A 23,988-nucleotide genomic window follows, 5' to 3' on the forward strand; every position below is an offset into this window, starting at 1 on the left:
TTTATTCTACAGAAAAACTTAACTTATATGAATTATTACAAAGAATAGCAAAATAGAGACAAGATATGATTAACACTTTAAGCTCAGAAGAAGGTAGGTGGTAAAATGGAAGACAAAATGTAATCATATGAATCTCTCAGTTTATTAAAACTTATAACTAAAAAATTAGTATCTGTTAGGAGTTAGCCACTATCATTGAAATCTTGACACTAAGAATATATATAATCTCAACAATATGAAAAAGTTTTCCAGAAATTATGTATCAATTTCCCAAATCCTTGAGAAATTTTAAGGTATAGTTTATACCTTCCGAAGAAGATCTGTGACTCTGGACAATGGTCAACATTACTATTATTAAAGATAGCAACTGAAATAAAAATAAGCCCTCTTCTTGCAAAGCTTAAATGTATTTATAACTAAAGTAAATTTTTATCTACATTTGCAAATTCTAACTATCTAAAAACATAAAATATCTGGAAGTAAACAATATTTTAAAGCTATATTGATAGCAGTATGATCACAACTATTTGAAATCACAAATACTTATCCTATTTCCTTGAACCTGGACTCCTAAAAAGAAGATCAATAAAAATACACTAAGTTGTTATATTACTAGTGCATTTTAAATTTGATACAGGTAATCAAATGATTTCTTTAGGATCCATAAATTTTGGAGTCAGTAAAGATGGGACCTATTTTAAAACAAACACTACATCCTTAGAAGTTTAAATAGTCATATTAACTTACTCAGGTACTTATTTTATCCAACATGAAATACATTTCTTCTGTTCACAGTAATTTTATTTTATTGATGAATTCCTAATCAATTTAAAGATATTTTAGATACAAAGAATTTGTTACCGTGGTTCACTCAAAATAGATTTATATAATAATACAAATCAATAATGACAACTATGAGTTCTTTACCCTAAAAATTTCTGGATAATCTAATCTGGATACCAACACCAGGCTTTTGGGAGCAAACACTTCTGCAGGCTGAATTAAACCAGACACTTCCACTTCACCTTCAATCTCATCTTTCTTTGTTCCCTAAAGAAAGAGACACTGTAATCAGCAGATGGACAATTTCCTAGGTTTATAACTCACAAAATATAGACATATCACACACTTTCACGTAATTTACAAAATCCAAAATTAATTACAAAATATAATTTACAAAACTCAAACTAAAAATAAACATACTTTGAGAGGAATCTGAGAAGCAAGTAGGCAAAGAAATTATGACACAGGGCATACTTATTTCATTTTTGAAAACTCCTTAAGCTCCAGATATATACCACAATTTTATCTGAGCATTTGGTTTCTGTGTGAGGTACCAGTAATCAAAGGTAAATAAGACACATTCATTAGTGACCCATACAAATAGAAATGACACTCACTTAATGGAAATTCAGTTTTCAAGGAAAGAAAAAATCTGTTTTAGAAGTAAGACACTACTTTTCATTTTTGCTTTTTGGACTTCTCCCAATCTTTCAAACAAAAGCGATAATCATTTAGGATTATGTTGCAGAATACTCATTGCTCTTAGAAGTAAAGCCCAATCAGCTCTAAATTCTTTTTGCTCAGAAGCAACAATGTTGATTTTTTGAAAACAGGATATTTTTATACACAAAACTGAGTTTCAGAATGTACCTAGTGCCACTGAACTGTACACTTAAAAATGGTTGAAATGGTAAAGCTTATGTTATGCATATTTTAGCACAATAAAAATAACTAGAATTTTTTTTAAAACCCTAAGTGTTCAGTGATTAAATACTCGTTAATAAAATAAACTTTGAAAAATATTATTCTCATTTATTAGTCAACAAATATTTCCTGTGCACCTATTGTTCCATTATACTATATGACGCACTATAAAAGTTCCAAGTGAAAAGAAAAAAAAACCAAGGTAGTAAAGTATCCAGATTTATTTCTATATGATATTCTAAGATGCTAGGACATTTTCCCTAACTAGAATCCTCTTCTCTTTCTTTTCCATTAATCGAAGGTCCAGCTTAGGAATTATCTTCCTTCCTGAAGCCTTTCCTTTACTGATTTTTCTCCTACTATTAATTCTTAGCACAGTTCATCAACATATCACACATTTGCTCATACTTCTCTCTCCTGCCAAACCTCTCTCCCAAATGCCACAAAATGCCATATCCAACTGCCTGCTTGACCTCGCCACTTAGATGACTAATAGGTATCTCAAACATGTCCAAAATACAGCTCCAATCTTTCTTCCCAAACTCCACTTCTCCTGCAGTATTCCCTATCTCAGTTAATGGAAATTCTATCCTCCCATTTAGCAAATCAAAAATCCTGATTCCCCTCTTTCATAACCCGTATCCAAACTGTCGGCAGTCCTGATTTCTCACCACCTCCACTGCTACCACAGTACTGTGAGCCACTATCATCACTTGTCTGGGTTATTTTAACAGCTTCCTTTAGTCTCCTCTGTTCCTCTTTAGCCCCACTTTGCTTCCTTGCTGCTCCTCAAACATGCTGGGCATGCTCCCACATAAGGGTCTCAAGCACTTTGTTATTCCTTTGCCTGGAATAGATACAATAAATAATTCCCTCATCTCCCTTAGGTCTTCATTCAAGCAAACTTCTGCTCTGTTAAGCCTCTGTTGGCACCCTACTTGAAAATGCAATGCCCTAACACTCCCTATATCCCCTTCCTTAATAAAAATAAAATATATTTTATTTTTCTCCATGGCATGACATTATCTATTTCACTAATCTTTGTTTTCTGGTTTGTTTATCTCCTCCACCAGAATGTGCTCCACAAAGACCAGGATTTCTGTTTTGTTCACTGGTAATTTCCTGGTTACTAAACCAAGAGCTGGCCACATAGTTGATACTTACTTAATATTTGTTCACTGCACTCATGCAGGAATGAATTTTCTTAGACTAGATTTCTGGGTATTCTACCAAGGGAAGGTTTTTTCCCCCTACTTGTGGAGGCCAAGAACTGTATTTCTATCTCCTTTGGAGCCCGTATAGTTTCTATACAGTGAAATATAACCAAGTATTAGATGTCTATGGAATGCACACATCCAAAGGGAAATATCTGTTTACTTTTTATTATGTGTGATAAGATCCATATGCTCTTGAAAGATTTTCATTTGTTACAAAGCAAAAGCTAAAATTAGGTTGGGTGGTTCCTGGAATTCTTAGAAATAATAAAAATGTGATGAATATGAATTTACCAAAGATTTCCACACTTAATGAATCATATTCTTTACGGATTACTAAGAAATTTTGTCCTTTCAGGACAAAAGAATGAGTGAAATTCCTGAAAGAGATAAAGCTATCCACAGTTTTATGAGACTGTGATACATGCCCTAGAGTACCGTGAGAAGTCAGCTTGAGTAAGTGCATAACCATTTCATATAAATGACCATTAACCTGCATTAACCTAAACATAAAATAGAATGCATTGGTCATTGTTTAAAGCTATCCTTTTATTAAATATTCACTAACTGGAATAGTTATTAACAAGAAAGAAAAAAGGTCCGATATAATGTTAATCAATATTAAATAAAAACAATTCCATTTTTCTTTTTTTTTTAATTAAAAAAATTTTTTTTTCTTTATTTTATTTTTGGCTGCTTTGGGTCTTCATTGCTGCATGCGGGCTTTCTCCAGTTGCCCCGAGCGGGGGCTACTCTTCATTGCGGTGTGTGGGCTTCTCATTGCGGTGGTTTCCCTTGTTGCAGAGCACGGGCTCTAGGTGCGCGGGCTTCAGTAGTTGTGGCAGGCGGGCTCAGTAGTGGCTCGCAGGCTCTAGAGTGCAGGGCTTAGTTGCTCCGTGGCATGTGGGATCTTCTCAGACCAGGGCTTGAACCCGTGTCCCCTGCATTGGCAGGCAGATTCTTAACCACTGCACCACCAGGGAAGCCCAATTCCATTTTTCTTTACATCTCTTTTTAACTTTTTATTTTATATTGGAGTATAGCTGATTAACAATGCTGTGATAGCTTCAGGTGCACAGCAAAGGGACTCAGCCATAGTCTTTACACCACTTTTTATTATAGATTTTGACCTTTACTTCGTAAACATGCTATAAATCATAAGATGCTGTTATTCTTAATTCCAATAGCTCTCCTGTAAGAATACAATGTCCCAAGTTTAGAGGAAGTTCATATTCCTTTTTTCAAACCAAAATGTACTGCTGTGATTAAAAAAAAAAAAAAATTCTTGTTTATAATAAGGTTTACTCCAGGAGATAGTAATGACGTGGTTTTGGTTAAATTTTTCTATAAGTAATCTATCATGTAAGGGAATAGTGCCTCTTCTTTATAGCTGCTAGAATACCTTTTGTGTAATAACTCTGTAGTGATACTAACTTTGTTTTGCATTATACAATGACAGATTTTCACATGTCGAAAAGATGTGAGAAACTTAACAATAAGCAGGAAATCAAAAACACAGGATACAAATGTAATAGATATTGTAATAATGATTGGAAATTTAACATTTTACAGTATAAAACATTTTCACGTATTTTATCTCATTGAACAATATTTACAAGCCTTCTTCTAAGCTAAGATTATTCCTTGGTTTTAGTAGGTCCCATTAAAGATACAAATTTACCTTAAATACTGTTTACTGAACTGCCTCACACTGACTTATCATGTGACCTTATCTCTTATACGTATCATAAGCACATGCCACAACTTGCCCATTTATTGATATTTTTTCTACCTATTGTTAGTACGGATCACATCTGCTAGTGGGATTCCCAGCTTCTATGTAGTTTACATTCGATGTGGCTCTCATAGTCTTCATGCTTCAATATTATGGGATAAATTAGTACCCACCATAGCAATCTGCCCTAAAAGTACTATTGCCTTATAAACATATCCTAAGATCAAAATGTTAAAAATTATTAGAATACTGACTTTATGGAATGACTCCATAGAGCAGATAGGCACAATCTTTAAGAAGCTTATCCTATCACTCAGGTCAAATACTTCAGTCTCATCTCTGTTGTACTCCTGATGCTTGATTCCTGTCTCTTCTACCTTGAAAAGACTAGTTGCATCCAATATCATCCGTGCTAAGTTCATTTTCAACAACACTGTTTCATACTAATTCTCCCTACAAAATTTTGTTAAACACTCATTTTAAAAGGAGGATGAAAGGAATTATGCAAGTAAAAAACTTCCATTTCTGCATTTCCTTTTTGAAAAGTAAGTAATTTATTACAGTGTACCATTATACAGAGTTGCCTCAGTTAAGCAATTTAAAGACTAAGATTTTCCAAAATTGGAAATAAAAAAGTTTTAAGTAGCTGCAAAATTCTGTAAGGTCTACAGTTCCCCCAGCAAACTTCTTCATTTCTTGCCAAATAATCCCTTAACCATGTTGACATGTCTATATGACAAAACCTAGTTTATCCTTGCATTGGTCTGGAAAATAATGACTACATGAAACATACAAATTTTAGGATAACAAGGCTTCAGACAAATCAGGCCACTAGTCTTCAGAATCCAGTTTACCTCTAGCAAAGAGAATATCCTGATATTTCCCCCTTCAGCAGCTCCTGTGTGCTACAGTATTCCAAAGGTAGGACAAATTCATTTGTAGGGTTCCTATATATTCACCCAGAAAGCTCCGTATTTTTAAGTGACGCATAGTCCGTAATTTTTTTTAAAAAATATACTCATAAGGCAGCATTTTCCAAAGTGTTTTCTGCTGGAAGCTAACAGATACAGCTTAGCAAAAAAGATCTCCTAATCAAAACATTTTGGAAACAGTAAGTTAAAGTCAAGTTAAAAAGGTTTCTTTACTGCAGGATTTTTCGGACTTTGATATGCAAATATTATTTCTACAATGCCAAGCAAAGGAGATATAATATAAATTATTTCTCCAACTTACTGGACCACTGAAACCCTGTTTATTACAGAGCATCGAGAGGACCTAGTGCCCTATGGAACACATGCTGAGAAAGGCTGTCACAAGCTATTTTAGGACAGAAAATGTATGAAACTGAAATATGTATATATATATTCCTGTGTTCTGTATCCTTAGGAGGCTAGGTTAATACAATGTTTATTTCATAAATATATTATTATAATTAACATGTTTCATTAATTCTTACATTTCATAAAGTAAAATAAGATTTGAAAAGATGAGAAAATGGACAAGACTGCTGGGAGCTAGGGTGCTTTACAGCTGCCCTAAGAAAATATTCAGCATGCCTGTGGCCCATTCTCACCAGATGAGTTAGGAACTTCTACTCTGGACCAGTGGTTCTCACACTTCAGTGTGCAACAAAATCACTGAGGGCTTGCTAAAATATATTTTTGGGTCTCACCCCTAAAATTTCTGATTCAGTAGGTCTGAGAATTGACATTTCTAAGAAAGCCCCCAGTGATACTGATACTGCTGATCCAGGGACCGCGCTCTAAGAACCACAGTTCTAGGCTAATTAATATGAGAATATAAAAGAAAACAATAACTGTAACATATATTCTACATGCCAGACACTGTACTAAGCATCATACCAGTGTTAATAATTCATTTATACAATCAAGAACTTATTAAATACTATTTTCTAGTAAAGGAAACCAGGACTCCCTGGAGAAATGACATTCTATATTTGGGCCAGAAAAATGTACAAAATGAGACTATTCATCTTAGTCAAAAAGTAAAGAATCTGTCAAAGACTAACAGAATCAAAATACATAAAAATCACAGCTGATTGACACTCAACAAATACACAAAAATCCATGAGTTCATAATAATAATTTTTTAATTGGTCACTACTGAAGATTGCTAGGGTACCAATCTACTACTTCGAAAATTTTTAAAAATAAGGGGAAACAATTGTCTTCTTTATCAAACTGTGGTCAATGAAAGCTCTTTTTAATAGTTGAATTTCAGTCAATAAATGCAGAAGGAATAATAGAATGAGGAAATTACCTTTTGCAATTCCTACTGAAATAATGTATTTAGGCAATGATCATCAATAGATCCCAAACTATTAAGTGAAAGGCTGGCACTACCCCAAACCCACAAATCAATCATAAATTACTAAAAGTAGAACAACCAGAAAATAAGTTCATCTTGATGTAACACAATAGGAAGTACAGTACAATCTTTGCTTTAAAAATTGAATGTGAATCAATTAAGCCTCTAGATCTAAATATTACTTTATGGAAACTATAGAGAGTAGAGGTACAAGTTAAAAAATAACATGGAGAATTAATCAGCCAAATCCAGAATATAGAGCATTGCATAGAACTGGGACAAATGACCCAGTTCTTCTACCACCCCCAGAAGAGGGACTGTTACAGAAAGAAGTTAAGAAATATCAACCAAATACAATGTGTGGAACTTGTTTGAATAAACCAAGACATTTTTGAGACAATTTTTTTAAATTTAAAAATATGTAAGTTGGATATTAGATAATATTAAGGGGTTATTCAAAATTATAATTAATTTTGTTAAAAATTATAATGGCAGATTGGTAATCTAAAGAAGTCTTTACCAGTTAGAGATACATACTAAAATATTTGCAGGTGAAATATGGTGTCTGGGGTTTGCTTTTAAATGTCTCTCCCTAAAAAAAAAAAAAATCAAGGATTTAGATTTTAAAAGATTGACAAAATGCTGATAATTTTTAAAGCTGGGCCAAGTGTAATGGGATTTATTATACTACTCACTTAAATTTTCTATTTGTTTCAGAATTTCCATAATAAAAAATGAAAATAAAACCTTCCTTGTGTACCTACTATATGTCAATGTTATTCCGAAGTACATTCATTCATTTCACCCCTTTTCTCTGATCACATTTCGTTTGCTAACATACCAAAATGTCTTTTGTCTGAACTGCATCATTATTGGTTCATAAACACGTTTACAAACACATTAAAAGACTCCAAAGTGATACAACTAAATAAAAAATTTAGACAGGTCTATCATTTTTTAAGGTAAGTCATATAAAGCAACCTCACATCTATCATATTTTACTGATTACTTAAAAAATTTTATAATCACATTGCCTAGTTGGATAATTCTGGGAATATGTTATCAAAAGTTTAATGCTTGTGATTTTTGACAGTGTTACTGTATCTTAGAGAGATAAGAGCCAACATTTTTAAAGTTGCACAATTATACTTTGGATAGTTTGTATCCCTAAGTTCCTCTTCTTTAGACTTCCAAATAATGTGTCATAGTATATTTGGTATGAAGTAATTCACACCAAATGAGAATTAAAAGATCTATTTTTGAATTGATGATATGATCCAAAAATAAAAGAAAAACACATTTTTTTAAAAGTACATAATTAACTGTTCACAATGAAAACGGGAACAACATTAATGATGACCTAGAAAGGAACATCATCTGGGCTTTAATATTATCTTTTTCAAATATTACCTCATTGTTTTTACCATTTTTTGGACCAATTCCAAAAGATATTATCTCTCTGTTCTTCACACAGAAAAGCTGTTACATAATTCTGGCTAGCGTCTACTACCTAAGTGAACTTATATAGGAGCCAGAACTCTTATAACTTATTTACATTTTCAGAATCTTAAAAAACTCATATGAAGCAGACTCTAACTTTCTGTAAGGTGATTGTAAATACTAAATAAATTACAATGTTTTGGTCCAGTTAAAATGGCAAATAGGAAAATATCTGAGCTAAAAAGAAAAATAATTTTGAAACATTGATTCCAAATATACAAGAACCCTAATCTTGGTTTTTAATATTATTCCCTACTCAAATGAGCCAGGGCTCCTTGGAGAATTGGCTGATTTCAAGGCTGAGGAAGGGAAGGAAAAAGATGATCCTGGATCAGCTTGTTATGAAAGAAAGTTTAAAAATGCTAGAAAAACCCTTGATGGGGATTGTCAAGAGAACACAGGAACCACTCTGAAGGGTTGCCCACTGGTCAAATCCTGAACAATCTGGGCATTAAAACAGTGAAAACCATTAATTATATACTACTGAAGAAAAAAGAAACTGGAATACATGAATCTATAACTCACATAGATAGACAAGACAGAAAACGTAAAATGTCAACTGCTGACTGGTAAAGGTACAGGTAGAGAGTGTGCATAGTTGGAAAATAATCATTTTGCAACCATCATAATAAAAATTGGCACAGGCAAGAATCATCACTAAATGCTGAATCTGGCAGGGGGGATAATTAATGAGTAATAGAATATTTGCATAGTCTTTTTTTTTTTTTAATAGCTACTTTATTCATTTATTTATTTATTTTTGGCTGTGTAGGGTCTTCGGTTCGTGCGAGGGCTTTCTCTAGTTGCGGCAAGCGGGGGCCACTCTTCATCGCGGTGCGGGGACCGCTCTTCATCGCGGTGCGCGGGCCTTTCACTATCGCGGCCCCTCCCGTTACGGGGCACAGGCTCCAGACGCGCAGGCTCAGTAGTTGTGGCTCACGGGCCCAGCTGCTCCGTGGCATGTGGGATCTTCCCAGACCAGGGCTCGAACCCGCGTCCCCTACATTGGCAGGCAGATTCTCAACCACTGCGCCACCAGGGAAGCCCTGCATAGTCTTAAAGTATCTTACCACTCATGGCTTATTAGTTGCAAGCAAAGAAAAAAAAAATAGCAACTATACAATGGAGATATCTGACAATCACCAGACTAGGTACTCAAAAAGAACAGCATCAGTAAGGCAGGTGCGTAGCAGACAGACATTGTGTACTTCCAGATGTGTGCCCTTAGTAGGACATACACTTAGTATTCCAAATGCTGGTAGTAATCTAATTACTGATGTATAACCTGAATCTAAAGTGAGAGACATCAGAAAAACAAAAAATGTTAAGCATTCTATTTAAAAGGGGCATTAGGACCTGCATTATTTGAAAATGTCAAAGGCTGAGCAACTATTCCAGATGAAGACAGACAAAAGATAATTAAATGCAATACAGAATTTTAAATTACATCCTGTACTGGAGGACCAAAAGGTGGGGGGTGGGGGGGGGGCATAAAGAGCATTAGGTCAAATGACAAAATTGAATGGATGGTAGATGAGATAAAGGTATAATATTGATATTGATTTTCTGATATTGATAACCATACTATGTTTACGTAAGAAAATACTTATTCCTATGAAACATACACTGAAGACTTTAGGGCAAAGGGAAATGATGCACACAAATTTGTCTCAAATAGTTCAGAAAAAAATTTCTGTGTGTGTGTGTGTATGTGTGTGTGTAAGGAGAAAGAGGGAGTAAGGGAAGGAGAGAGGGGTCTATTAAAGAGAATTAATATCTATGATAATAAAGAAATGGGACAAAATATTTTAAATGGGCAAATATAGGTAAAGGGTATATAGATGTTTGCAATATTCTTGTAACTTTTCTGTAAGTTTGAAATTATTTCCAAATGAAAAGTTTGAAAAATATCCAAGAATTCCTAGAACCTCTCCAAAAATGCCTGCTATAATGTCATCCTGTATTGATTTCTGTAAGTTTAATTGGGCTTCCTAGAATCTCTTTACACCTGCTAAATTGTCTTTTTTTAATCAGGTTTATAGAGGTAAAATTGACAACATTTTAAGATATTTAGAGTAGTGATATGACGTATGGATACACTGTTAAAGGTATCCTCCATCTAGTTAATTAATACATCCATCACCTTAGATACTTTTTTTGTGTGTGGGGGGGAGATGAAAACATTTAAGATCTACGCTCTTAGTAAATTTCAATCATACAATACAGTGCTATCAACTGTAGTCATCATGTTTTACTAGAGATCCTCAGACCTTATTAATCTTATAGCTGGAAGTCTGTATTCTTTTACCAACCTCTCCCTATTTCTTGAAAGCTTCAGCCCCTGGTGACCACTATTCCACTCTCTATTTCTCTTGAGTTTGACTTTTTTGTTGTTGTTAAGATTCTACATATAAATGATACCATACAGTATTTGTCATCCTCTGACTTATTTCACTTAGCATAACCATCCATGTTGTTATGAACAGTAGGATTTCCTTCTTTCTTATGACTGAATATTCCATTGTGTGTATGTATGTATGAAATATATATGTGTGTGTTCATATGTATGTATGCATGTATATAAAACATCTTTATCCGTTCAACCGTTGATGGACACTTAGCTTGTTGCCATATCTTGGCTATTGTGAATAATGCTGCAATGAACATGGGAGTGCAAATAACTCTTCGATACCCTGTTTTCATTTCCTTTGGATACATACCCAGAAGTGGGATTGCTGGATCATAAGGCAGTTCTATTTTTAATTTTTTTAAGAACCTCCATACCATTTTCCATAGTGGTTGCACCAATTCACATTTCCGCCAACAGTTCACAAGGGTTCCCTTCTATCTACAGCCTTGACTACACTTGTTACCTCTTATCTTTTTGAAAATTGCCATTCTAACAGGTATGAGGTGATATCTCATTATGGTGTTGATTTCCATTTCCCTGATTAGTGACGTTGAGCATCTTTTCATGTACCTGTTGTATGACTTCTTTGGGAAAATGTCTATTCAAGTCCTTTCCCATTTAAAAATTGGATTGTTTGGTTTTTTGCTATTGAGTTGCATGAGTTCTTTATATATTTTGGATATTAACCTCTTAACAGATATGTGGTTTGCAAATATCTTCTCCCATTCAGCAGGTTGCTTTTTGATTTTGTTGATAGTTTCCTTTGCTGTGCAGAAGGCTTTTAGTTTCACGCAGTCCCACTTATTTTTGCCAAAAGTCATTGGCAAGACCTTTGTTGAGGAGCTCACCCCTTAAGTTTTCTTTTAGAACTTACTCGGTTTCAGGACTTACTTTCAAATCTTTAATCCATTTTGAATTTATTGTTGTGTATGGTGTAAGATAGGGATCCTGCTTTTTTGTTTGTTTTTGCATATAGCTGTCCAATTTTCCAAACACCATTTATCAAATAGACTATCTTTTCGCCACTGTATATCCTTGGCTCCTTTGTTGCAAATTAATTGACTATATACACATGGGTTTATTTTCCGGGCTCTGTATTCTGTTTTATTGATCTACATGTCTGTTGTTATGCCAATACCATACGGTTTGATTAATAAAATTTTGTAATACACTTTGATATTAGGAAGTGTGACTCCACCTTTAACCTTCTTTCTCAAGAATACTTTGGCTATTCAGAGTATTTTGTGGCTCCATATGAATTTTAGGATTCTTTGTTTTATTTCTGTGAAATATGCCACTGGACTTTCGATAGGGACTGCACCATATCTGTAAATTTCTTAGAGCTGTATGGACATTTCAACATTATTAAGTCTTCCAATCCATTAGCATGGGGTATCTTTCCATTTATATGTGTCTTCTTCAATTTCTTTCATTAATGTCTTACACAGTTTTCAGGATACAGATCTTTTACCTCCTTGGTAAAGTTATACCCAGGTATTTATTCTTTTTCATGCAATTATAAATAGGACTATATTCTTAATTTCTCTTCCTGATAATTTGTTGTTAGTGTATAGGAACTCAATTGATTTTTGTTTATCAATTTTGTATCCTGCGACTTTACAGAATTCCTTTATTAGTGCTAACAGTTTTTTGGTAGTCTTTAGGATTTTTTAATATAATATCATGTCATCAACAAATAGAGACAGTTTTATTTCTTCCTTTCTGATTTGAATGGCTTATATTTCTTTTTCTTGACAAATTCTTTTAGCTAGGACATCCAATACTATGTTGAATAACAGTAGCAAGAGTGGGCATTCTTGACTAGTACTGGATCTTAGAGGAAAAACTTTCAGCTTTTCACCACTGAGTATGATGTGAGCTGTGGACTTGTCATAAAGGGCCTTTATGATGCTTAAGTATGTTCACTCTATACCCAGTTTGTTGAGAGTTTTATCATGAATGGATGTTGAATTTTGACAGATCTCTCTGCATCAATTAAGAAGATCATATGAATTTCATCCTTTTATTTTGTTAATGTGGTGGATCACATTCATTGATCTGCATATGTTGAACCCTGCATCCAGGAATAAATCCCACTTGATCATGGTGTATGATCCTTTTAATGTATTGCTGAATTTGGTTTGCCTTTATTTTGTTGAGAATTTTTGCATCTATGTTCATCAGGGCCTGTAGTTTCCTTTTCTTGTAGTGCTCATGTCTGTCTTTGGTATCAGTGTAATGCTGTCCTTGTAAAATGAGTTTGAAGGTGTTTCCTCCTCTTCTCTTTTTTTTGGGGGGGAAGAATTTGAGAAGGATTGTTATTCATTCTTCTTTAAATGCATAGCAGAATTGACAAGTAAAGCCATCTGGTCCTCGATTTTTCCTTGGTAGGACGTTTTTGATTACCAATTCAATATCTTTACTACTATTGCTCTGTTCATATTTTATATTTCTTCATGATTCAGACTTGGTAGGTTGTATGTTAGTAGGAATTTATTCACTTCTTCTAGGCTGTCCAATTTGTTGGTGTGTATTTTTTCACAGTATTCTTATGAGCCTTTGTATTTTTGTGGTATCAAATCTAACATTTCCTCTTTCATTTCTAATTTTATTTGAGTCCTTTCCCTTTTTATTCTGCTGAGTATAGCTAAAGGTTTGTCGATTTATCTTTTCAAAAAAAAAAAAAAACTCTTTGTTTCACTGATTTTTCTTCTATTGTCTTTTTACTCTGTTTCATTTATTTCCACTCTGATATTTGTTATTTCCTTCATTCTATTAATTTTGGGCTTAGTTTGTTCTTCTTCTTCTAGCTCCTTCAGGTGTAAACTTAAGTTGCTTATTTGAGATTTTACTCTTTTCTTAATGTAGGTGTTAATCACTATAAATTTCCCCCTTATATCTGCTTTTGCTTTTGCTTTAGCCAATAAATTTTGGTATGCTGTATTTGCATTTTCATTTGTCTTAAGGTATTTTTTTATTCCATTTAGTTTATTCTTTGACCCATTCAGTAGTATGTTGTTTAACCTCCACATAGTTGTAAATTTTCCAGTTCTCTTCTTGTAATTGATTTCTAGTACTATACTTCTGTGGCTGGAAAAGAAGCTTGATATGATTTCAATCTTCTTAAATTTATTGACTTGTTTTGTGGCCTAACACATTACCTATCCTGGAGAATGTCCCACATGTGCTTGAGAAGTATGTTTATTCAGCTGCTGTTGTATGGAAGATTCTATGTATGTCTGTTAGGTCCATCTGGTCTAACATACTGTTTAAATCCAGTTTTTTGTATTGATTTTCTGTCCGGATGATCTATCCATTGTTAAATGTGGCTTAAGTCTTCTACTATTATTGTATTGCTATCAATTTTTACCTTCAGATTTACTTTATATGTTTAGGTGCTCTGATAATAGATGCATAAATATTTACAAGTGTTATACTCTCTTGATGAGTTGACTACTTTATCATTATACAATGACTTTCCTTGTCTCTTATTACAGTTTTTAGTTTAAAGTCATTTTGTCTTATATTAAGTATAGCTACCCTAGCTTTCTTTTGATTTCCATTTGCATGAAGTATCTTTTTCTACCCTTCATTTTCAGTCAATGTGTGTCCTTAAAACTGAAGTGAGTTTTGTTCTAGGTCTTTTTGTCTTTTTTTTAATCTATTCAGCCACTCTACATCTTTGGATTGGAAAATTTAGTCATTTTACATTTAAATTAATTATTGATCAGTATGTATTTACTACTGTCAATTTGTTTCCTTGCTGTTTCAAAATTCTTTATTTATCTGTATTTTAGTATATATTTACCATTACAAGTGAGATTTATACTTTCATATGTTTTCCTGTTACTAATTAGCACCTTTTCATTTCAGCTTAAAGAAGTCCCTTTAACATTTCCTGTAAGGCCAGTCTAGTGGTGATTAGCTTCTTTAGCTTTTGCTTGTCTGCAAAACTCTTTCTTCTCTTCTTCGACTCTGAAGGACAACTTGCCAGGTGGAATATTCTTGATGGACAGTTTTTTTTCTCTCAGCACTTTGAATAAATCTTGCCACTCTTCTCTGGCCTGCAAAGTTTCTGCTGAAAAATCTGATCATCGTCTTATCAGGGTTCCCTTTTATGAACAAGTTATTTTTCTCTTGCTGTTTTAAGATTCTCTCTTTGTCTTTAACTTTTGACACTTTAATTATAATGTGTCTTGGTGTTGGTCTCTTTGGGGTCATCTTATTTGGAACTCTCTGGGCTTCCTGGATCTGGATATCTGTTTCTTTCCCCAGGTTAGGAAAGTTTTCAGCCATTATTTCTTCTTGTAAGTCTTCTGCCCCTTTCTCTTTCTCTTCTCCTCCTGGGACCCCTATCATGCGAATGTTGGTTTGCTTGATGTTATCTCCTAAGTCCCTTAAGCTATCTTTATTCTTTTCCATTTTTTTCATTTTGCTGTTTTAATTAGATGATTTCCACTGCCCTGTCCTCATGTAAACTGATCCTCTCTCCTGTGTCATGTAGTGCGCTGTTGAACCCCTCTACTGTATTCTTCAGCTCACTTACTATACTCTTCAGCTCTGTGACTTCTATTTGGTACTTTCTTACACTTTCTATTCCTTTGTTGAAATTCTTACTTTGTTCATCCATTCTTCTCCTGAGCTCAATAAGCATCTTTATGACCATTATTTTAAACTCTTTATCAGGTAAATCACTTATCTCCACTTCATTAAGGTCTTTCTCTGAGGTTTTACCTTGTTCTTTCATTTAGAACATATTCCTATTTCTTCATTTTCCTTGACTCTCTGTGTTGGTTTCTATGCATTATTTAAAACATCTACCTCTCCTAGTCCTGAAGGAGTGGCCTCTTGTAGGAGATGAACCTTAGTATTCAAACCTGCCCTAGCTCTTGGTTGTCTCTCAAATCTTTATGATGGTCCAAGCAGCCTACTTCATTCTTAGTGCTCACTGTAGTTGAGGGTATACCAATACCTGATAGTGTCCCAAAGGGGAGGATCATAGTCAGCACCTAGATTCAGGTGGATTGGAAGCCAGACCTTCAGGCAGCAGCTTTTAATGTATGCAAATATGTATCTTTCAGTGGAGACTGGGAGATGGGTGTTTCTGTCTGCTCCCTCTGCGCTGAGCCTTGGGGGATAGCCAGTTAAGAACTTCGTTTGCTACAATCCTGTGGGACCTGGGAGCTCAAGTCCTGTTGGCCACAGAGTCAAAGGTTTAAAAGGGTGTGCCCCTTGGGCAGCAGCTGCAAAATCTGGGGCGCCAGACATGTGCACAAGCTCTTTCCAAGAAGAAACCAGTGAACTGGAGCAGGCTAGAGAGAGAACAGTGATGGCACCTGCCAGATCCCTGGTCTCCAAACAGAATCAAAATTAGCTCCTAGATGTGTGCTAAGTTAGAAACCTGACCCTCAGGCAGTAGCTTTTAAAGTATGCAAACAGGATTCTTTCAGGCAAAGACTGAGAGATGGGTGTTTCTCTCTGCTTCCTCCATGCTGAGCCAGAGCAAATCCTTGAAAACCCATTAAGAACTCTTTGCTTGTTATAGTCTGGTGGGTCTCATGAATAAAAGCCCCATTGTTTTTCAGAGCTAGGTGTTTCTGGGTCCTTACCTCAAGTGGAAGTCTAAAAAGATGGGGGCTAGATGTTGGGTCCAAACCCTTCGCACCTCAGGGGAGGAGCTGGAAGTTGTAAGTTGCTTCGCAACTGCATGTCTCTCTGCCAAGGGACATTTATGGTGAGACTGCATCTCAGCCTTTTCTACTCACTTCAGTGTGGGTATATTCTTGTTTGCCTGCTATATAGGAACTGCTCGGCTAGTTTCTGGATTTCTTTCAGCAGAAATTGCTCCGTGTGTAGCTGTGGATTCAGTGTGTCCATAGAAGTGAGTTCAGAAGCTTCCTATGTCACCATCTTGGACTGAAACCCCCTACATTGTCTTAATGTATTACTTTTCTGTGAGTTTATTTGGGGGCTAAGGGGTTGGTAATGATGGAGAGAAGAAGAACCCAAATAATCACAGTTAGTTTCATTAGATAATTCCAGGGAGTTGTAAAGAGGTACCCTCAAGAATATGGAAATAAAAGAAAATACTGCATTCTCAGCACTGACTTATGTTCAAAAGATCAACAGAGAAATGAAAGGTCACCTGAAAAAGATAGCAAGGCTCTCAACAAGAGAACATTCTTTCTTATTTAGACTGAATTGACCAAAATGGGAATTGGATCGGCTATTTGTTGGCAACATCCACCCGAACACTAATCAGGACAGAAATGACTAGAATCATAGACATCTAAGTTTTCTGTCTGAATTGACAACATAATCCCTAACTTCAAAAACAGCTGGCCCCGAACAATGCAGGGTTTAGGGGCGTCGACCCCTCTGTGCAGTCGAAAATCCACATATTAACTTTACGGTTGGCCCCCTGCATCCACATATTCAACCAACGATGGATCATGCAGTACTGTAGTATATAGTTACTGAAAAAAATCTGCGTATAAGTGGACCCGTGCAGTTCAAGCCCACGTTGTTCAAGGGTCAACTGTATAAACAATGGGCTGTGTTAATCTGGCAGGTGTTAAATATTTGACATCAAATATTCCTTGGTTTGATTCCACAATCAAAATGCTTCTGATTTTGATATGGCTTCCCACAAAGATCTGACAATAAGGAGAAAATGTGCTGATAATATAGATAATGTATATTTTGTTCTATATAACCTTTTAACTTATCACTGTAAATTAAAAAGCTAGCATGCTGGTTTTAATACATCAGTCTAATGAACTTGGATAATGTGAGGCTGTACCATGAAAGGTGGTTTGTCTCCTCTTGTACTGAAAAATGAAATTTCTGCATCCAGAAAATTCAGATCTTGGCATTTAATTAAAATAACAAAAATAACAAATGCTCCTTTGTGAGGTCATTTCAGAAAGCAAGCCAATCCTTTTCCCTGGTGGTGATACTCATTCATCTGTATGTAGCAGAAAGCACAGCAGATAATGCAATTGGCTCACTCAACATCCTGCAAACTGTTTTATAGTTTCCTTCTCATACTATAGGGCCTTGAAAGCAAAACAAACAAACAAATAACAACAACAACAAAGTTTTTCTAATTCCTTTGGGGGGGGGGGATCTGCATGCAATCTGACTGACACAACAAAACAACCCATATGACACTTAAAGCATAAGTCACCAATGTGTGATAGGGGCTACACATGGGAGAATGGATTTTTTTAATGTAATTATTGTGAAGGTTGTATTGTCTGGTACCCAACATCATAAGTGTCAAGTGATAAAAGGTTGAAAAAGTATGAACAGCCCCAAGCTAGGCAGTTCCTAGTACACAGAACTGGTTCCCTGCTCACCCCTTACCCATGAAATTACATAAACTACCCAATACTTTCTCATAAATCCTTTTCTGAATAAATTAGAGACAGTAGATCCAGTTGTTTGAAACTGAGAGAACCCCAGCTAATACTCTGAAAGACCCAGTATTTTTAATTTCTATAGTTCTAGCCTATTAATGTCAGTCCCATCATTTTGATACTACCACCACTAATAATAATGAGTTAACAGTTACTTCAGCACTTAAAAAATAATATCAAGCATTGTGATAAGCGATTTATAAACATTCTGATTAAATGCTCTATATTCTGTGAAAGACACCTCAGGAGAAAGACTGAAAGGGAAAAACCACAGGTTCATCATGAGAGGATACAAATCTTCTTAATAAACCAATTTGCAGATATGCTATTCTTAGAAGTATGCAGATTATGAACAATATTTTAAAGAAGAAAAATTAAACTTGGACAATAACTTTACCTTCTTGCTCTCTTCTTCAACAATATAGTACCTCAGTCATTTTAAAGTAGCTCATAGAACTCAAACTTGCTATTCTAACAAAAACAAATATGGCATAATAAAAAGATTCCTAAATGCTGTCTCTTTGGCTGTAATTTGGCTAGAAAAGTTGCTGTACCTGAAGATTGATCTCTGCCTCATAAAAGGTTAGGCATGAGCAGTAATGTCGATCTGAGTCAATATCTGTCAGGACCACCACAAAAAACGTTGGCTGCTTCCTCTCTCTGGACAGCTGCCACCCTCCAGGCTGACAAAACTAAATGAGATAGAAAAAAAAAAATTGTCACATCTTAAAAGTATAAGGTAAATTTATTAGTTATAAATCCCTGAGAAATGTCTCCCCATTTAAAAAAATTTCCAGATGTGATACGTTACTTCAGCCAATATTTTTTAAAAATCACTTGCAGATTCATGATGTAGAATACTTTCACTAATGTGCATATGCATTTTATGAAGACAGCCTAGATTTTCCACAGATGCCACTCATTCTGAGACCGGGGTTGGCATATGTAGGAACAGATCACTAAGATGAAAACTTTGCACCATTAGAACAAATCATGAAATAAGTTGAAGATAAAGTGCTCAGTATCTACCATGGACAGAAAACAGAATTGTTTTAAAATATCATCATTAATCTAAGACTCTTCAATTCAGTACAATGAAAAAGATATCTTGTTCATCAAGACAGACCACATTCTGGGCTATAAAATACACTTTAATGTATTTAAAAGAATAGAAATCATATAATGCATGTCCCAGACCACAATAAAATTAAACTAAAAATCATTACAGAAAGATAGCTGGAAAATCCCCAAACACTCAGAGATTAAACAACACACTTCTAAGTAATGCATGGATCAAAGACAAAAATCTCAAAAGAAATTTTCAAATATTTTTAACTAAATGAAAATGAAAATACAGCTTAACATTTGTGGGATTCAGCAAAAGCAGTGCTTAGAGGGAATTTTATAGCACTGAATTCATAGAGAAGAAAAATCTAAAATCAGTCATCTAAGTTCTATCTTAGGAAACTAGAAAAAGAAGAGCAAATTAAATCCAAGGTAAGCAGAAGAAAAGAAATAATAAAATTAGAGCAGAAATCAGTGAAATCTATTACAGGAAATCAATAGAGAAAAGCAGCAAAACCTAAAGCTAGTTCTTTGAAAAAACATTAAAATCAAGAAGTCTCTAGCCAGACAAACTAAAAATAAAAAAGAAGATACAAATTCCTAATATCAGAAATGAAAGAAGGGACATCACTATAGATCCTGTGGACATTTAAAAGATAATAAAGGGATACTATGCATAACTCTGTGCCTACAAATTTGATAATCTAGATGAAATGAACCAATTTCTTGAAAGATATAATCTGAAAAGACTCACACAAGAAGAAGCAGACAATCTGAATAGGCCTATATCTATTAAAGAAAATGAATCAATAATTAATAATCTTCCAAAATAGAAAGAAAGTATCATGCTGCAATGGGTTCACAGTGAATTCTACCAAACACTGAAGGATGAAACTAAAACATTCTCTACAATCTCTTCCAGAAGACTGAAGCCAAGGAAATACTTCCTGACTCATTCCATAAAGCCAGCATTATCCTAATGCCAAAAACAGAAAAAGAAATTACAATAAAACTATACATCAATATCTCTCATGAAGACAGATGCAAAAATCCTCAACAAAATATTTGCAAACTGAATGTAGCAATGTATGAAAAGAATTACAAACCATGATCAAATAAGATTCATTTTGGGTATGCAGAGCTGGTTCAACATTGAAAGTCAATTAATCACATCAAGAAGCTAAACAAGAAAAAGTACATGATCATATCAATAGATACAGAAAAAGCATTTGAGAAAAACTAACACCCATTCATGATAAAAACTCTCAGCAAACTAAGCATAGAGGGGAAGTTCCTTGACATGACACAGAACATTTACCAAAACCTACAGATAACATCATACTTAATTGTAAGAAACTAGAAGCTTTCTAGCTAAGATTAGGAACAAGGCAAGGTCGTCATCTCTTACCACACCTTTTCTAAATTGTACTGAAAGTCCTAGTTAATTCAATTAGCCAAAACAAGGAAATAAAAGGTTTACAGATTAGGAAGGAAGATGTGTAACTGTCTTTGTTCCCAAATGACATGATTGTCTATGTAGAAAACCTGAAAGTAATAAGCAATTCCAGCAAGTTTCCAGGATACAAGGTTAATATACAAAAGCCAACTGCTTTCCTATATACACCAACAATGAACTGTTACTTGAAATTAAAAACACAGTACCATCTTCATACATTAGCACCCCCAAAAATGAAATACTTAGGTATAAACCTAATAAATTATGTACAAGATCTATATAAGAAAAATTACAAAACTCTGATGAGAAATCAAAGAAGAACTAAGTAGAGGGAAAGAGAGAGCAATTCCAATGTTCATCAATAGGAAGACTCAATATTGTCAAGTTTCAATTCTTCCCAGTGTGATCTACAGATTCAACGCAATCCCAAACAAAATTCCAGCAAGTTATTTTATGGATGTTGATAAACTAATGCTAAAGTTTATATGGAGAGGCAAAAGACCCAGAATAGCCAACTCAATATTGAAGGAGAACAAAGTTGGAAGAGTGACACTATCTGACTTCAAGACTTATTATAAAGCTACAGTAATCAAGACAGTGTGGTACCGGTCAACGAAAAGACAAATCAATAAAGCAGAATGGTGAGCCCAGAAACAAACCACACAAATATAATCAACTGAACTTTGACAACAGAGCAAAAGCAATACAATGGAGAAAAAATAGTCTTTTCAACAAATGGTGCTGGACCAACTAGATATTCATATACAAGAAAATGAATCTAGACACAGACCTTACACCTTTCACAAACATTAACTCAAAGTGGACTATATACCTAAATGTAAAACACAAAACTATAAAACTCCTAGAAGATGACAAAGGAGAAAACCTACATGATCTTTGTTTTGGCAACGACTTTTTAGATACAACACCAAAATCATGAACCAGGAAAGGAATAACTGATAAGCTAGACTTCATTAAAATTTAAAACTTCTGCTCTGTGAAAGACACTGTCAAGAAAATGAGAAGACAAGCTAAGGACTGGGAGAAAATATCTGCAAAACACATATCTGATAATGTACTGTCATCTAAAACATACAAAGAGTTTTTAAAACTCAACAATAAGAAAGTGAACACCCCAATTAAAAAGGGGGCAAAAGATCTGAATAGATACCTCTCCAAAAAAGATATAAAGGTGTCAAATAAGCAACTGAAAAGATGTTCAATATCATATTTCATAAAGGAAGCAAATTAAAACAACAAGATACCATTACATACCTATTAGAATGGCCAAAACACAAAACAATGACAATGCCAAATGCTGACAAGAATGTAGAGCAACAGGAATTCTTATTTATCGCTGGTGGGAATGCAAAATGGTACAGCCACTTTGGAACACAGTGCGCCAGTTTCTTACAAAAGTAAACATACTCTTACCACACAATTCAGCTATTTACCCGAAGGAGGTGAAAACATACGTTCACACAAAAACCTGCACATGGATGTTTATAGCAGCTTTGTTCATAATTGCCAAAACGTGGAAGTAACCAAGATGTCCTTCAGTAGGTGAAGGCACATCCAAGTGACAGAATACTTTATTGTGCTAAAAAGAAATGAATTATCAAGCCATGAAAAAACATGGAGGAAACGTAAATGCACATTACTAAGTGAAAGATGCCAGTCCGAAATGGCTACACGTGGTATAATTCCAACTACTTAACATTCTGGAAAATGCACAGCTATGGAGAGCAAAAAGATTAGTAGTTGCCTGGGGTTGGGGAGACATAAATAGGCAGAATTTAGAGGTTTTTTAGAGCAGTGAAACTATTCTGTATAATACTGTAACTGTGGATACATTTTATTATGCATTTGTCAAAACCTTTAGAATGTACAGCAAGAGTGAAACCTAAGGTGAATTACAGACTTTGGTTGATAATGATGTGACCAATGTAAGTTCATTCATTGACTGTAACAAATGTACCACTGTGGTGGGGGATACTGATATTGTGGGAAGTTATGCGTTTGGGGAACAGAGAATATATGTGAATTCTTCGTACTATTGCTCAATTTTGCTGTGAATCTAAAAGTACTCTAAAAAGTAAAGTCTATCTCTAAAAACATGAAGAAAAAAATATCTGGATAACAATACTGTTGAAGAGATGGAATAGAAATAGAAAGGAGCTCACCAATACAGCCGCTCTCTGTGCCAGATTACCTTCTGTTACCCTGCTTAATAACTGTGTAACCTGGAGCACTTTATTTAACCTTTCAGTGCCTTAGTTTCCTCATCTGTAAAAGGCAGAATATTAGTACCTATCTACTAGTACCCTTGGGAAGCTCACACAAGGTAACACATGAAAAGTACTCAGAATAGCCTTTGCCATATAATTCCGTGGTGTTAGTTATTATGATTATTACCCCCTTTGACCTAACCTTAGTTCCTATCATCACAGCTATAACACTTTCTTTCCCCTTCTTTACTAGTTTTTTCCTGCCTCTCCTTTCATTGCCTCATTGACTCCTTGACTCAGTCTAAAGAGACATCAGAACAGTAATATTTGGATGACTTCCTACATTTAGAGAGACACATTAATCACGTTCATAGCTTCTCTACCAAATGAAAAATTCTACCAGACTCATTTCCTTGAGCAGACATCATGAGGAATACATAGAGAAACAGCATGAAAACCTTAAGGACACATTAATTAGTTAAGTGAAAATATTTTTCTCTACTACATTTGTGGCTTTTTTTTTTTTTTAATAAATTTATTTATTTATTTATTTATTTTTGGGTGTGTTGGGTCTTCGTTTCTGTGCGAGGGCTTTCTCTAGTTGCGGCAAGCGGGGGCCACTCTTCATCGCGGTGCGCGGGTCTCTCACTGTCGCGGCCTCTCTTGTTGCGGAGCACAGGCTCCAGACGCGCAGGCTCAGTATCTGTGGCTCACGGGCCTAGTTGCTCTGCGGCATGTGGGATCTTCCCAGACCAGGGCTCGAACCCGTGTCCCCTGCATTGGCAGGCAGATTCTCAACCACTGCGCCACCAGGGAAGCCCTACATGTGTGTTTTGAAATAGTAATTCATTGAACAAATATTTATTGAGCACTTCAGTATCACTTATTCTGTGAAGTCTTGTCTGAAGCTCCCCAGTTTCTCTG

At 34.9% G+C, this 23,988-nt stretch overlaps 1 protein-coding gene across 6 annotated transcripts in view; it reads right to left on the reverse strand.

Moving 5' to 3' along the window:
- The window catches only part of SBF2 (SET binding factor 2), a 469,986-nt gene that overhangs the window by 246,296 nt on the left and 199,702 nt on the right, over positions 1-23,988 (reverse strand). For 5 of the 6 annotated variants that reach the window (XM_068556611.1, XM_068556610.1, XM_068556616.1 and 2 more), the window contains exons 3-4: positions 18,870-19,007; positions 928-1,050 (exon numbers count right to left, since the gene is read on the reverse strand). In XM_068556611.1, the coding sequence (XP_068412712.1) occupies positions 928-1,050; positions 18,870-19,007 (261 nt within the window). The remainder of the gene's footprint in view (positions 1-927; positions 1,051-18,869; positions 19,008-23,988) is intronic. The other variant, XM_068556612.1, reaches the window with a different exon arrangement.

The sequence above is a fragment of the Eschrichtius robustus genome, chromosome 11, assembly GCF_028021215.1.
Source record: "Eschrichtius robustus isolate mEscRob2 chromosome 11, mEscRob2.pri, whole genome shotgun sequence".
NCBI lineage: Eukaryota > Metazoa > Chordata > Mammalia > Artiodactyla > Eschrichtiidae > Eschrichtius > Eschrichtius robustus.